Consider the following 15,333-nt stretch of genomic DNA (forward strand, 5'->3'; position numbering starts at 1 on the left):
GCCTGGGCCGGGGGCCCTGCCTCCGGGAAGCACGGCGCTCCAGGAGCCTGCGAGCCGCTGGGCGCCCCGGGACTGGCCCGAGAGCCCGCGCTCCTCACGCGCCCCCTGCGGGCGCTGCCGCGCCGGGACCGCGCACGCGCGACCCCCGTCGGTCCCGCGCACGCGCGTCCTCCCCGCGCGGCGCTCGGGGGTCAGCGCCGCTTTGAGAACGCGCCCGGGGACCCGAGGCCCGACGCGCAGGAAGGGAAGCCCGGGGCCCTGGAAGTCGCGCGTCCGGAAACCCCACTCTGCGCGCCCCACGTCCTCGCCGGAGCGCAGCGGGAACAGGGAGAGCTGAGAGCGGAGCCCCGGCGCCTCTGCGGGCGACACCGGCCGGCGGCGCGGAGGACCAGCCCTGCGCCCACGGAAGGCCGCCGCGGCCTCCTCCCGGGCCACGCGCGGCTCTCGCAGCCCACCGCCCGCCGGGAGCCCAGCCAACGACGGGCCGCCAGGCTCACTCACCACAGCGCCGCGCCGTCCCGGGCTCGGACACCACGTCGGTGACGCGCCGGACACCGCTTCCGAGGTGCCTTCAGCGCTGCACTCCGCCAGGCGCGCGTGAGGCGACCCTGGACTGGGACACACCGTCGGAGTCCCTGACAGGAGGGTAGAGCGGAGGGATTCCTGTTGCCTAGCAACCGCGCAGGCCGGCAGACGTGTAGCCGCCCTGTCACAATGCCATAGTGACGTAGCACGCCGTAATGACGTAGTATGCCGTAGTGACGTAGTACGCCGTAATGACGTAGTATGCCGCAGCGCAAGGCTTCGCTTACGCATAAGTGGTGATGGTGTAACGGTGTAGCTGATCCTGTAAGGGTGTAGCTGCCGGCGTAAAGGTGTAGCTGACCATGTAACGGTGTAGCTGACGGCATAACGGTGTAGCTGACGGCATAACGGTGTAGCTGGTCGTGTAATGTGTCACATCCTGCGTGGCAAGGGCAAATGGGTCTCTAGAGGAGCGACGCAGATTGAATAAGAACAAGAGACAGAAGTAAGATAAGAGCGAGACCAAGGGACTCAGCCAGAGAAGACTGAGAGCCAAATCGGGTCAGCGCCTGGCTTTTATTGAGAATTTTCAAAGAAGTAAAACTGTCAATTAGCAACCGGGTATGATTTGTGCCTTAAGGCCTTTTTCCATTAACATATCCCATTGTATTCCAACAAATGCTATGCCTTCATACATCCACCACATAGCCCCAGGACACCTTGTTACTGTGTCCTCCCAGGGGAGATGACTATTATCATTCCATCAGGTCACAGTCACACCTGAGGCACCCCCCAGAGAGAGCTTTACCGGCCTCGGTCATACCGAGACACTGCCTCAGAGAGAGCTTCCGGGCCTCAGTCATACCGAGACACTCCCTCAAGACTAATAGGGTTAGAGGCTAATGCAGAGGGAGTGGTCTTGGAATCGGCTGTAAGGCAACAACGGTGTAGCTCTATGACTGTACAGTAGCAACACTTGATAGTAATAAAGGGCCATGCTACTGGCGTGTGTATTTACTGCACTAAACTTCTTAGTTACTTTAGAGGGTACCCTTCCGCTTTAACAGAAAAGTTCGCTGTAAAACTGGCCGTGTGACACAGGCAGCAGCCTCACGCATCTCGTGTTCCCGGAGCTCTTGGTCACGTCACTTGTGCCTGATTCATTTCCTGCTGTTATGTTCAGGTGGCAGCCCAGGATCGGTAGGCTCTCCCACCCAGCCTAGGTGTGCCGTGGGCCGTATCACCTAGGGTTAGGCGCCTGTGTGATGTTCGCACAATGACGCAACCGCCTAATGACGCATTTCTCAGACCCGTCTCTGTCATTAACCACCACTTGACTGGAGTTGAAAGCTGGAATGTGCTACGCCATCTACAATGTACGTCCCCATATCACGCACCTAAGTGCACGATTCCGATAGGCTCAGCTTCTTTTATCCAGCCCAATTCCATGAGACAGATGTACGCACAGAGTCAGGACACCTCTAACTGCTGGAACAAACCCCCCTCTGATTTCAATCGCTGAAAACAGAAGCTTCAGTCTCACGAGTGCAGCACGCCACCCTGTGGGACACGAGCACTGTCCCCTCCATCCTTTCCCTCTACCTTCCCCTGGGCCTCAGACACCTGTGTGTCCGGCCAGAGAAACCCCATTTCCACTTGGAAGAGCTATGTCGTGTGGCCCCACCTAGCACAGGGAACGGAAATGTGGTTTCTGGATGAGACGCCGACTTCTGTAGACAGCTCTGTGCAGGGGAGGGACGAGCACGAGAGGAAGGGGACAGGCACTCCTGTCACACCCTCCAAACAGCAGATCACCCCGCACCGTTTACACCATCTTCAGAGGTTTGGCGAAGGGGCTGCTGGTGTGTTTCTGGGCGAGGTACCTCTCCGTGCCTCAGATGACATGGTCGCTCCCCAGTGATGCAGCCACCGGCCTCGCTGTCCAGAACAGGTTGCCATGAGCCACATGTGGTTGTCGAGTCCGAATTCAGATGTGCTAGAAATGCACAATACCCACGGGACTTCAGAGTCTTACCAGGAAAAAAAGAATGCAAACTATACCTTTAATAGTTTATTCAATTGGTACACTTTCAAAAGATAATTTGGATATTTTAGGTTAAATAAAACACATTGAAATTAATTTTCCCTCTCAACAAACGTTTTAATGCAGATCCTACAAATCTTAAGAGTGCAGGTTTGGCTCAGGTTACATTTCTGTTGGGCAATGCCAATCTAGATAGAGCAGCTTACAGGGCCTACATTTTACAAAGTTCTAAACACATTTATACTAAAAGGGGTTTTTCCCTAAGCATATCCTACCCCACTTTGAAAAGACTGTGGAGAGAAAAATAATAAAAGCAGATGCAGTCCGATAAACCATTCACGTAGAACCCCCATGCCCCAGCTCTTTCCAGTCTCCAGAGTTCCTCAGCAGTGAACGCCTGTCCTACTCTGATAATCCAGATCTTTACAGCTTAACTGAAATCCATAAAACTATATTCTTCCTGCCCAACCCATGTGAGACTGACTTCTGGAATCTTGAAGCCCTTCGTAATCACAGCATCACTTATCTATCTAGGCATTTCTGCTAATGTGTATGTTCCTGAAAAATCATGCAGGCCTTAGCGGAAAATGGGCAAACCATCTGAAACCTGTACGCCTGTAACCAAAACACTAACGAAAACAATGATTGTCTTAATAAAACCCTACTAAAGTTTAAGACATGTTAAATTTCTAATAAATCAATAAATATAGGACTTTACTTTTTTAAAAAGGAGTGATAACACCGTAACGGAAGGGCATATACACAAGGGTTTACAGTTCCTAATTTTGAAGATTAAAATTCACTGAGAACAGGGAGAAAAAGCATGTACTAAATATTTCCAAATTAGGGCACACAGCCAAACTGAGTGTAGAAGAGACCAAAGGATACTATGTTATGCTCCTTTGCCATTAGCAACTGTTACTTTGTAATGGCACAAAAATGAACCTGCTGGGGGAAACCACCCATGAGTCCATTATCTACATTATATAGGCATGTTCCACCTGACCAGTCACACAGGATTGAATTCACCAATCCATACGCTACGTAGCAGGAGAGTGGGTAGTAATTTTGCTTCATCCTGGCAATTCTGGTTTCCTACCAGCAGGAAGTGATAGCACGCCATGCCACAACCAACTAATAATGTGCAACTAAATCATTTGTCCTAAGATCACTGGGCCTTTCTAAATCTTTTTGTATCAAAAGTATAGTACTTCATAGAAAGAACTGAGCTTGGGCGAGTATTAGAGACTAAATTTAAGGATAATACCTTCAAAGCAAACTTTTTAAAAGTTTGAGATAAAATGTAATATGCTGTCCCCATATTTATGCTGCAGGGAAAACAGAATTTTAAATCCTGAAGATCTGTCCTGCAGCAAAGGGGCATACAACTGTCGATGAATTCATTGCATCACCTTATGTAAAGAGATTTTTAAGGTCCTTAGGCAATAAGGGTTTTCAAATTATGATTTTATAGCTTGGTGAGAAAAGCAGGCTGGATAACTAGTTTAAAACAGGGTGGATTTCCTTTTTTTAATGGTCACATTAAAATGATAATTCATAATCTGTAACCACAGTGGGAGGATGCTGGCAAGCAGACACGAACCAGCAACGACTGCCCTCCTTTTGTAAAATTCTAACTCCTTTCTCCTCCCAACTTTTAACTTCAATGTATTCCTTGCTGACAACCAGGTGAACCTTTCTGGTGATCTCTCGGCATCGATTACCTGGACATGGAGCTATTATATTGATGCAAAGGTAATTGCGGTTTTTGCCGTTATGTGTAATGGCAAAACCGCAATTACTTTTGCACCAACCTAATAGGTAACTAGAGGTCTATTTCCCCAAAAAGCATTGTTCAAAAGCAGAGGTTAGAGGGGAATCAGTGAAATTAGGTGCTCAGAACCCTGGAAGGCGCGTGCCTCCATCTCCCCCAAGAACTGCCCGGCAGCACTAAGTCTGCTCCCTCCCTCGTCCCTCAGTTCACAGAGATCAGTCACCGTGTCCTGCGCTCCTTCCACACGGACATAGACGAGCTCTTTGCAGAAATCGACCGCTGCTTGGCCATAAACCGCAGCGTCCTGCAGCAGCTGGAGGACAAGTGTGGCCGCGAGCTCACAGACGAGGCCTGGCAGAAAATCCACAAGCAGGTAGGTGCTGGTCAGTGACCCGGCGCAGCGTGGCCACAGGGCTCTGCGGTGACGCGGGAGGGGACATGGAGGGGCTCGTCAGAGGACCCGGGAGTGCCAGCCTGTGCTTTGAGCTGGCACTAGGAGGCTGTTTGGACCTTCCTCACCCGGTCCGGGGTGACTGCAAGGCCCTTTGGTTGGAAATTCGGCTTTGATGGTGCCATTTTGTGAGCAGTGAAACTCCAAAGGGAAAGCCAGCCTGCATGTTACTCTCCGACAGGTTTCCTGCCTGACCCTTGAGTCTGTGTGACTAAGGTGATCTTCACACAGTGAACCGTCCTTGTCACCAGATCCATGTCGCCAGGTATACGGTTCTCGTCACCCTGGAAACTTCCTCGTAGAGTGCCACGAGAGGCCTGCATGACACACTCACGTCTGTGTTGCAGGCTCTGCACCGGGAGGCCTGCGAGTGTCCCATCTGCCTGACCCCACTTTCAGCAAGCAGCGACAGCCACCACGCGGCGTCGGGGACAGGCGGCGGCCAGCGCTCCCGGGAGACCGTACTGCTGTCCTGCTCACACACGTTTCACCACGAGTGTCTCCTCGCCCTGGAGGAGTTCTGGGGGCACGGCTCCCCTTTCCACGTCTGTCCTGTCTGCCGCTCTTGCTACCAGAAGAAAATTCTTGCAAGTTGAACTCATGGCAGGAAACATTATACCATTTTGGGGGAAGCCCTGCTTAAATATGGACGACTTGTGGGGGGGTTGGGGTTAAGTGCCACAGTGTAATCTGTTCTCTTAGTCGTACAGGGGAAACCCAGCTATGCTGTAAAAGCTGACAGCCCATCCAGTTTTACTCTTTAGTCCATAAAAAGAAAATTTCAAATTCATGAGTTTAATCTGCTCAAAGTGAGGAAAGAATAAAATTTGGGTTTCAGGGGTTCTGTAACTTACTGATGTGTTGCTTCATGGACCAGTCAGGATTGCTCAGAGCAGTAAATCACTCCCTTTCTTCATCTGAATAACTGGCCTGTTTCCATGGAGTTCTGATTGGCAGCAGTGGGCCTGCCAGGCGGTCCCACTGTGTCCCAGGCTCCGCCAAGGACATGGGTGCTGCACACAGCTTGTCTGACCAGCACGCTGGTAACCTGAAAGCACCCTTAAAAGAAGTGTCTCTGAGGAGGGAGGTGTAGGCAGAGGAGAGACCAGAGGACCTGTCTCCTCACCCTCCAGGCAGACTGTCCAGTCGACACAGAAGGGTTGTGCATGCGTCCAAGGGGCCGTGAACGGAGTCCCGCAGCATCGTGGCACTCTGCCACCGCAGGCCACATCCCTGATGCTCAGGGCCACCATCTGTAAGTGGCGCATTCTTTTAATAATAGCTTCCCAAAGGAAAAGACATCACAACATCATGCAGCATTTCATTAACTGGTAAAGCACTTCCTCTGGTTCTCAGCACCCCGTCTGACTCTCTGCCTCCCCACATCCTGTCTCACTTTGGTCCTCAGACACCATGGACATTAGCTGCTGCCTCCTGTGAAAGCCACTTCTTTAACATGTTCAGAAGGACGTGATACCAAAGTCGTGTCCAAAAATGACTGGGGTTTTTGTCTGAATTTCCTATGTGGTTACATTTGAACTTGCAAAAACGTTTTCCTAATTCAATTACACAGAATTGGAAGTTAAATAACTTTTGAAAGCTAGCTCCTAGCTCTGCCCCTTCACGGCATATGGATCAATCTAGTTTTGAAATTTTATAATCCGTTTTTCAGTTTTTGCAACTTCTACTGATTTTAATTACATTTTTGCAGTACAAGTTGTTTGCATGTTGATAATTTTGCCTCAGTGGTATTTGTAATCACGAATCTTACCTGAACAATTTTCACAAGCCAAAAAAGGGTCTTTGTATTTGTTCTTTCAGATTCCAAAGTCACGTTTTTCAAACTGGTTTACCATCTATTAGTAGGTCAGAAAACAACTTAGGGGTTTGTGTCTAGAATTTTAAAAAGTAATAACAGAACCGAACAGAAATTGCCAGCAGAACATCACATAGTAAAAGTAGGTACTGTTTTGTTAAATGTTGGTTTATATGTATCGAAGTATACCTTATGCTGAGTTACAATGTAAAATGTGTCTTCCTGAAGCCAAAGAGACTGAAAGCCACAGGTGTAAAAGCTCCTGTCAGGGAATCAGTCAGAGGCTGGTGTCACGTAGTCTTCCGGGAACTCGGGATAAAGCTGTGTGGACACAGTTAGGTGGTCCAGGTCTTCTAGGAAGAGATTAGAGGAACCAAATCCAAATAACTCAAACAACTAAACAATATACACAATTCCAATTACTGCTGTTACATTTCTTTCAGGTGGCAAGAAATCGATCTACCAATAACTCCACAGCAAAAGGAAAGAGAAAATACCCACTTCTTCCTCAATTCCACATGGCACCAGAATAATTATTGCCGTTTATAAAATTGAAACAGAAGTAACCTATATAGACCCTTAGACATGACTATTTAAAAAAATTTTTTAAACCATACGTTTGAGTGCCTGTAAACCAAAAAACTCATTTTTGTAAAACTTTAATTTCTAAGACATTTAAAAAGTCACAGTGGAAGTATCTCATAGAAACAAACAAGACTGACAATTTGTAAACAAAACACTGTAAACAAAAAACATTTTTGAACATAAAACCAGATTTTTTAAAGTTTAAAAAGTCAACACTCACGCATGCTCATATTTTTTTAGTTACTGTAAGAATTCTGCCTTTATGCATTATGTGCTCTGCTAACCACGAAGAAAGCCACATTGGGCTTCCCAGCGAAAGCACGTGCTGTCAGCAGGCTCGAGCTTCGAGGCTACAGCAGCAAGTTCAGGGCGTGCTGGGGTTCCAGAGTCAGAGCCACATGAAGGTTCCACCCTCATCCACTGACCCCGTCCGCCAGTGAGATGGAGCTCACACTCGGGTGTGTAAAATGTTCACAGAAAGTCTCCTATTTAGAGGTCTATTCTGTATAGAATGCATATAAAGCTAAGTAAAGATAAATCTAAGAAATACCTTGGAAAATCAGTAAAAATCGTTAACAATGTTATACTCTGTAAATTTAATAATTTTAAAATACTTTATTTCAATATTGCAGAACCAATTAATGTGAGCCCTGGCCAGGTCCCCTTAAGAAACTGTGACGACAGCACCGAGCTGGGGGTGGAGGGAGCCAGGGGCCAGTGCGAGGAGCGTCATGGGCGCGCCCCACCAGGCCCCACCTTGGTGTTGTGCCCTCACCAGCTACATCTGCAGCCAAGGAGACCCGAAGGGCGCCTGTCCTTCCCAGTGTCCAGTGCCAGGCCTCAGGGGGCCACCACCCACTTCTGTCACAGGCTCCTACAGCTGGCACGGTGTGTGTCCACGGACGCACCTGCATGTGGGATGCGCCCCTCCCTCCAGGGGAAGCTGCCTGAGTGTGTGACCGGGACACGCGCTGTCGGCACAGCCCCAAGTGGCTGTAACTGCACGGGAGCCCAAGCCTGTAACAATGTGTATTTAAGACCCCAGGTTCTCACCATCCTGCCACATGATGGGTGTCCCATTTCAACAGCGACAAAGACAATAAGCCTTAGGAGCTGCTAATATACATTACCGCCTACTAATCCGAGGTCTCAGGTCCTCAGACAGAAACTTCCAATAGACAGAGTTCATACAGACATTGAAAAGTTTAATATTTACTCAAAAAGGTTCAGACATCTTACAAATGCCCAGGAACACTTTCTCCGGACGTGCCCTGAAATCGGTGTGACTTAAAAATGTTATTCTTGTATTTGAAGAAGTCTCTTCCACGCCCTCTGAGCTGGCCTGCTCACAGCATGGACGGCAGGCAGGTCCCAGTGAGGCGCAAAGCTGGCAGCTGATGCGTCAAGAGGGCTGAGTGCCCATGACCTTGACAGCAGCCAGTTTTACTGGGTTCTCAGTGTGCGGGCCCGACGCTGGGACAGTCACCAATACGAGGACTAGTGGTATTTACCGGGTGTTGTGAACAATCATAAGATGTTCTTTTTTAAAAACTAAGCTGCACTTTAACAAGAGGAGCCCAGAAGGAAATGCAGAGGTATAAAGGACATGTAAGCTCCATGGAGCTTACAAACATACAGACTCATTGTTCTTATTATTTTGGCTCTAAGTGGAAATTTTGGACATCAAGTAATGCAGCCCCTTTTTCATAAATATCTCCCTCCCAAAAAGGCTTTAAACTCAACAATTTGAGAAAAATGTTATTTTACTCTTGTCTGAACACAGACTATCAATTGCCACACATGTGGTTCATATGACACATCGTGCATGTGACACAGTGCATGTGACATGTATTTACAGAAATGGGATGACTACGAATTGTGTGCAAATGGCCCATCTCGTGTTCTGTGGGCACAATTTTTGGTATTCTGCCCCAGTGGATGTTAACACAGGATGATAATCTTATGGTTTTTATTCAGTGGACTTCCAGTCAAGAAACCACCCCCAGGACTATTTACAATCTGTAAGTGAATGATCACTGCAAAACGGTCCTTGCACCGGGAATGCTGGTGCTGTGTGTCTGGGTGTTAAACTGGTAACCTTCATGTCTGAGGGTCAAACTGGCATATACAAAAGTGGCCACAGCGCAGAACGTGGCGGAACAAGGGTTCTACCACAGAGCGTGTGTGGTCTCAGAGGGGACACAGGAGCAGAAGGAACTGGGGATTCTGAAAAAAGGCTTAGAACGGCAAGTGCCTGTGCCTGGAAGGACAGTCTCGGTCCAGAGTCAGCACAGGCGGCTGTGTCACAGAGGAAACGCCAGCTCCTGCTCCGACTCTGGGGCACCCGCCCACACACACCTCCGACTGCTGTGTCCCACACTGCACAGACCAGGCGTTCCCATGGCACTCCACCCAGGCGCAGGCTTCAGAGGAATTTCCTGTCTTCCCATGACTCGAAGTCCACTCAGCATCGCTCCACAACACAAACCAGAACTACGCCTTGTGCTTTTTCTTTAAGAGAAAACATCGTCTGTGGCTCTTACAATTCACACGCCCCTGCAAGGAGGACGTCGATGAGCCTCACGCTCTGCAGCACCTCCCCTCGCGTCCCAGCACCAAGACGCCTCTCACGCAGGCTTCTAGGTTCTGAATAGCATCGGCGGTGGCTTCCAGTGAATCCTTAAGAGCCTGAAACCAGCCTTTCTGGCATCCCCAAGGGGGTGACTGCCGGCTGGTGGGAGCAAACGGGCACAGAGGAACGTGCTGCCCAAAGGCACCCATGTGCAACTGGACAGCACAGGGCCTGCGCCGGCCAAGCGCTCAGGACACTCTGGGATGAGGACGGCCACAGGCCAGGCCGACTGTGGCCTGGCTGCCAGGTGCTGGGGGTGCGGTGCCCAGGGTGCCGGCTGCAGGCGGTGCTGGGTCTCACAGTGCTTTCTGGTGCCCATTTGCAGAAGGCTTGGTTGTCCCTGGGTCCCCTGAAGTATCTGATAAGTGGAGCTTATGAAGCCCTGCAGGAAAATAAGAAAATGGTGAGAAATGATGCTCGTACAGTGCTGGGCAAAGAGTAGGGAGATGAACAAGGCCGAATATAAAGTGCTACCATGGAAACCGAGGTACTAGCCAGACCCCCTTAGGGAGAAAGTCTCTTCTCCCTGCTGGCAGCTCCCGGGGGGGCAGAGGCTAAGCTGGAGGCAGCTGCCTGGTGGGAACTCACCCCCTTTCTCCAACCAGTGAGGTTCCGGCTCCAGGGCCATCCCTTCCTCACTACCCCCAGGGCCCACTGGGGTTTCTGGTGAGAGACACATGGCCCATCTGTGCACCGTCCCTCTCCCCGCCCTCTGCACTGACCCCAAGAGCACCCCAAGCAGCCTCCTGTAAGCTTGTTCCCATCTCAGAGTGCGCCCCCCAGGGAGCCTGACCACAGACAAGTATGATCCTACTTTGTTTTAAAACATAAACAAACACATATGTACACACAGGAAAACATATGAAAGACACACCAAAATGTTAATCATGTAATTAACAAGAAAAACCATGAAAACCATTATGAAAAAGAGGAAGAACTGGCAAAAGAACCAGTTGAACATAAATAATATTTCAGTACTCAGGAACAGTCAGAGACTAACAAAGTACCGCTCCGTAAGTGACATTAAGCTCCCTGTGTCACACAGCGATTGTTTACCTGCTGTAGCTAGTACACAGAACACTGCAGAAAGTCTAAGAGTCCCTGTGAGAGTAAAGCTACAGGCCTCTGAATCTGTGAGGCAGAAAGGCACTCACATGTATGGAAGAGATTCTGAGGAAACAGCTTTTATGAGGCTTAGATCTTTGTGACAGCTTAGAAACATATTTGGATAAGATTATTTTCCCCCTAAAATTCAGGATGGTTATCTACCTGACAGTTATGCAATTTTATATCACTCTTAAGCCAACATAACACTCCTAACTGAAAAATTTCTATCGCCTGCACATCTTAATGAAAAGAAAGATAAAATTGAGCCTGGCTGTGATGGATGAACAGGAAGGAAAAACTGAATGTAACACAAAAAGAGGCTTTGGCCTAGGGATGGCGAAGCACTGAGTGCCGACGGGAACCCACGCTGGTGGCTGTGGGTATGGGAGGGGTCGGGGAGACCAGCTGTGAGGGGTCAACACCCAGGCTGGCACAGAACCCCCTCTGGGTAGGTTATTTCAGCTGCTTCCTCCTGCAACTTGGGGCAGCACAGGCAGGCTCTGAGGACCCATGACGTCTGTCTTGTGTAGGACCGATCGCCCCACCGCCATCCCGACAGCTACGCTGAGAGTCTCCCAGGTGCCCTGCAGGGACTGTGACATGGGCACTGTTTACTACCAGTGACACAGCAGCAGACACACCTACAAGGAAGGGAAGGGAGGGGATGGGCACACTGTGCTCACGTTACGAGCCCAGTGACACCCCCGCCTGAGGCCTCAGCTCGCCCCACGACATGGGTACCAAGGGGGCCTCTTCCTGCGTGTGAGGCATCGCTTCCTTACAGTACCGCAAAGAAGTGCGGAAACGTTGGGGAAACCCAACACTATCGGGTGGCTCTGCATGTCTAATCACCCCACTGCCTCTACAGGCAGGGCCAACAGTACGGGCCTTCCGCGGGGTCAGGTTACATCTGCCACTTGGACACAGGCCTCCCCAGCCAGACGCCGCCGCCCAGGACTCCAAGCAGGCGTCCCTGCAGGACCTGGACCACCGTCTCAGGCAGTGAATGCCAAGCAGGAACTGATCTGAGATGATGGCTGGCCAATCTTGCTAATATTACATCAGGATTAACAATGAAGGGTTAGCTGGACTCCCGGCTGAGAGAAGGGTCTGATGACGTCTGGCCAGCATCACGGAACCTGGGCATTAAAATCCATCCACGTGCTTGTGCTTCCGCTGAAATGAGATGTAACTTTTCCCTTTCAGGCCAATATTTCATCAGTCGGTCCCTCACAGTGAATATAAAGTAAAACACATATGAAGAGATAATGAAATCCTTTTTCCTCCCAAAGGCCATCCTTTCAATCATGGGGCTTGGACAGCCTTGGTGGCTGCAAAGCTTTACCGCTGCCGTAAGGCTTCAGTGATGTGGAAAACGGCCTCAGCGACTCGAGGGTACTGTTGTCTTTTGCAGCAGCTAAAAGCCACAGGGGAACATAGAATGCTCACCTTCAAATGATGTCAATTCGTCCGTGAGCTAATGTCAGGATTTTCTGCACTACATCACTGCCTTTCCTGTCTTTTATTATAAAAGTACACGGCCCAAACCCAAGAGGGTGTATAGAGCACAACAGTTTATATTGTCCTGGTTTACATTCCTCCAATGAGAGGCTGAAATATGGTTAGTGCTAACGCTGAGCATGAAGACACACTCCTGGGTTACACTTACAACCTTCATACTTCAGCCAGGCTTCGGAGTTCTCCATATTGTCACAAAGCGTGTGACTCCTGGACTATGCATCCTATGAATGCCAAGAATACGAATACTTTATCCTGAATTATTATTTAGCTTACCGAAGAGAATTATGGGTCAGCCTGACACTTGTAAAATCCACGCCTCAAGAAATCCCTAACTGAAAACCAGTCAGAGGTATCATTACCAAAACTAAGCCTTCAGCACTCTGTCACACTCACGTCACCGCGACTACCGTCTTCGTAACCATAAGAGCTACTGTTTTCTGAGCCCTTTCGATGTCCCAGGACAATGCTCGGGCCTTTGCAAGAATTATTTCAGTTAATATTCACAACCATCCTAAAAACAGGAAGATATCACCATTTTACAGGCAAGGAAGCTGAGGCTAAGAGGTCATTTTACACCAGAGCGTAAGCAACAAGCAGGTTTGGGGACGTGATCGCTAAGGGGTCGCACATTTGGGAAAATGAGTAAGTGAAGATTTCAAATTAACTCAAATGTCAAAATTATCAATTAGTAGAAGGAGAGAAAGCATTCATACACCTGATGATTACCTAGGGCCTTGAACAGCTCTTCTCGGACAGCGGAGGTGAATTTTCTGACTAGACACAGTGTTGTCACAATAGCAAAAAGCAAATTGTAGGATAAGACAATATAGAAATTTCCCAGCCAATTAAACCTTCCGAAGTCTCCAAGTAGATCAAATCTAGTGATTCCTGTCAAAAACAAACAGAACAGCCCTTAATAAAATCAGGTACGATGTATTTATAGGTATATGTCACAAAATAAAGTGCAAATCAGATCAAATTCCACGGATTTCTCTTTTCTGTTTGTGAGAATCCCAGTTGAATGACCTGCTAGACCAGTCGGCCCTAACCTGCTTAGAGGCTTGCCACAGTCACTTGGACGTGAGGCGCCACGATGCTAAATGGCCCTTGCCAGTTGCTCAGAATTTACACTTTCGTGGAAAAAAGGCCACTGTGCTGCTCATATGGGGAGGCCAGGCACCTGCTCAGCTGAAATCAAAAACAAGAGGCATGATGGAAAAGACCCCGGCAAACCCACACCCTCCCCACCGCGTGTCCCGTCTCCCGCTGCATGTCCCAGTCCAAAGTGTTCCACAGCGACCTCCTTCACGAGGGCACCTGTTTACCCCACCTGAAACAGCTGGCCCCTCCATGGCCAAATGATGCCTCTTCATAGCACACATTACCTGAGGCACTGGCTTTCTCCTGCTGGCTTATGTACGGCCCAGCTCCCTACTAGAATGTGAGTTCCGCGAAGGCAGGAACTGTTTTTTCCTCTCGTCTGATCCCAACGCCTGCATATACTTACACTCGTTCCATAAATGAGGAAACACACACAGAGTGAGTCCTTTCCAGAAACAAAATTATTACTGTGAATCAGATGCTACAGGCTGTGGATCAAAGTGACAGAGCTGGCAATGCATTGCAGTTATGCCATATATGTACTGGCGTTACTTCAATTCACCAACACACGTTCAAAAACAAGTCCTCTTATTTAAAAAAATAATGTAAATAGTCATTCTATTCAATGAGTGTATTCCCGAGCCCGGTACCTACTGTAAAGAACATGTGAGTGGTGGGGTTTTTCTAACCATTGGTATATTGTTGACATTTTTCAAGGAAGAAATTGAAGAGCTACACGGGGCCATAACAATTTTTAACCAGAAATGGCTGTAAAAACCAAACCATGGATCTTCATTTTATGGGTGGTCTAAGGATTTCAAGGATAACTACGACTGAACTGAATTTCACCCTCTCAGCCAACTTTGGAACTTAACTCTCATCAACACCCCCATGCAATCCCGTCACCTGCTGTAGGGACAGAGCCCACAGAAGCAGCTTATGGAGACAACAGGAAACCTTCACATCCAAACAGCATCATAAGGACGGGGGGCTTCTTTGTAGCCACATCTACCCAGGGCCAATGTATTTCAATTTGAGAGACAACAATCTACCATAACATTTTAAAGAGACAGAAGATTAATGGAAACACACAATGAAATCTCTTTTCAAAGAAGGCAGAGGGCCAGGCCCCAGCAGGCTGCGTGGTGCAGCTCACACAGCATAAGATCACGATACCCATGGCGGCCGTGGCTTCTCAGGCACCTTAACGGAACTGTGATTGTTAAAAGGAATATGTATCTAAGGATACATTTTATTTTTCCAATAAAATACCATTTATTTCCCCTAGGAAGCCATCTTTAGACACGATGTAGTCCCTACAGACCAACCTCGTTGCTTTCAGTCTCAGGTCCCAGACAAGTAGTTTATTTGATCACTAGGCCCAGAGACTCCTTTGAGAATCTGGTGAGAGGCACGGCTCTCTCACAGGAAAAGCACACATCTGTACACACACAGAACTGTTATGTCATGAAGCTCATTACAGAATAAAACTCCTTGCTCGGATGCCCCATAAGTCTTATCTAGTCTAAAAAAAATGTAATCATGCACCACCATGAGCAAAAACAAAATTAGAGCACATATACCCAACATATGTGTGTGTGATTGTTTGTAACTATCTATGTACTTACTATTCACTGACATGTACTTTATAAACAGGCAAAGACTTTAAATCAAAATTACAGCAATGAAGATAAATGCAAGTTTTAACAGTTTCTTCACGCAGCCCCATGACTCTGAATTCACAGGGTACACACTCCACTGTGGAAGCCACTGGCAC

At 48.6% G+C, this 15,333-nt stretch overlaps 2 protein-coding genes across 2 annotated transcripts in view; one reads left to right on the forward strand and one right to left on the reverse strand.

Moving 5' to 3' along the window:
- RNF32 (ring finger protein 32) overlaps positions 1–8,292 on the forward strand; it is a 26,913-nt gene extending 18,621 nt beyond the window's left edge. Inside the window, exons 7-8 of the mRNA XM_019659102.1 lie at positions 4,549–4,716; positions 5,142–8,292. Of these exons, the coding sequence (XP_019514647.1) occupies positions 4,549–4,716; positions 5,142–5,390 (417 nt within the window). The 3' untranslated portion in view covers positions 5,391–8,292. The remainder of the gene's footprint in view (positions 1–4,548; positions 4,717–5,141) is intronic.
- An 87-nt stretch (positions 8,293–8,379) lies between these two features.
- LMBR1 (limb development membrane protein 1) overlaps positions 8,380–15,333 on the reverse strand; it is a 106,677-nt gene continuing 99,723 nt past the window's right edge. Inside the window, exons 15-16 of the mRNA XM_019659086.1 lie at positions 13,182–13,343; positions 8,380–10,209 (exon numbers count right to left, since the gene is read on the reverse strand). Coding sequence (XP_019514631.1) covers positions 10,124–10,209; positions 13,182–13,343 — 248 coding nt within the window. The 3' untranslated portion in view covers positions 8,380–10,123. The remainder of the gene's footprint in view (positions 10,210–13,181; positions 13,344–15,333) is intronic.

The sequence above is a fragment of the Hipposideros armiger genome, unplaced genomic scaffold (genome assembly GCF_001890085.2).
Source record: "Hipposideros armiger isolate ML-2016 unplaced genomic scaffold, ASM189008v1 scaffold_295, whole genome shotgun sequence".
Classification (NCBI taxonomy): domain Eukaryota; kingdom Metazoa; phylum Chordata; class Mammalia; order Chiroptera; family Hipposideridae; genus Hipposideros; species Hipposideros armiger.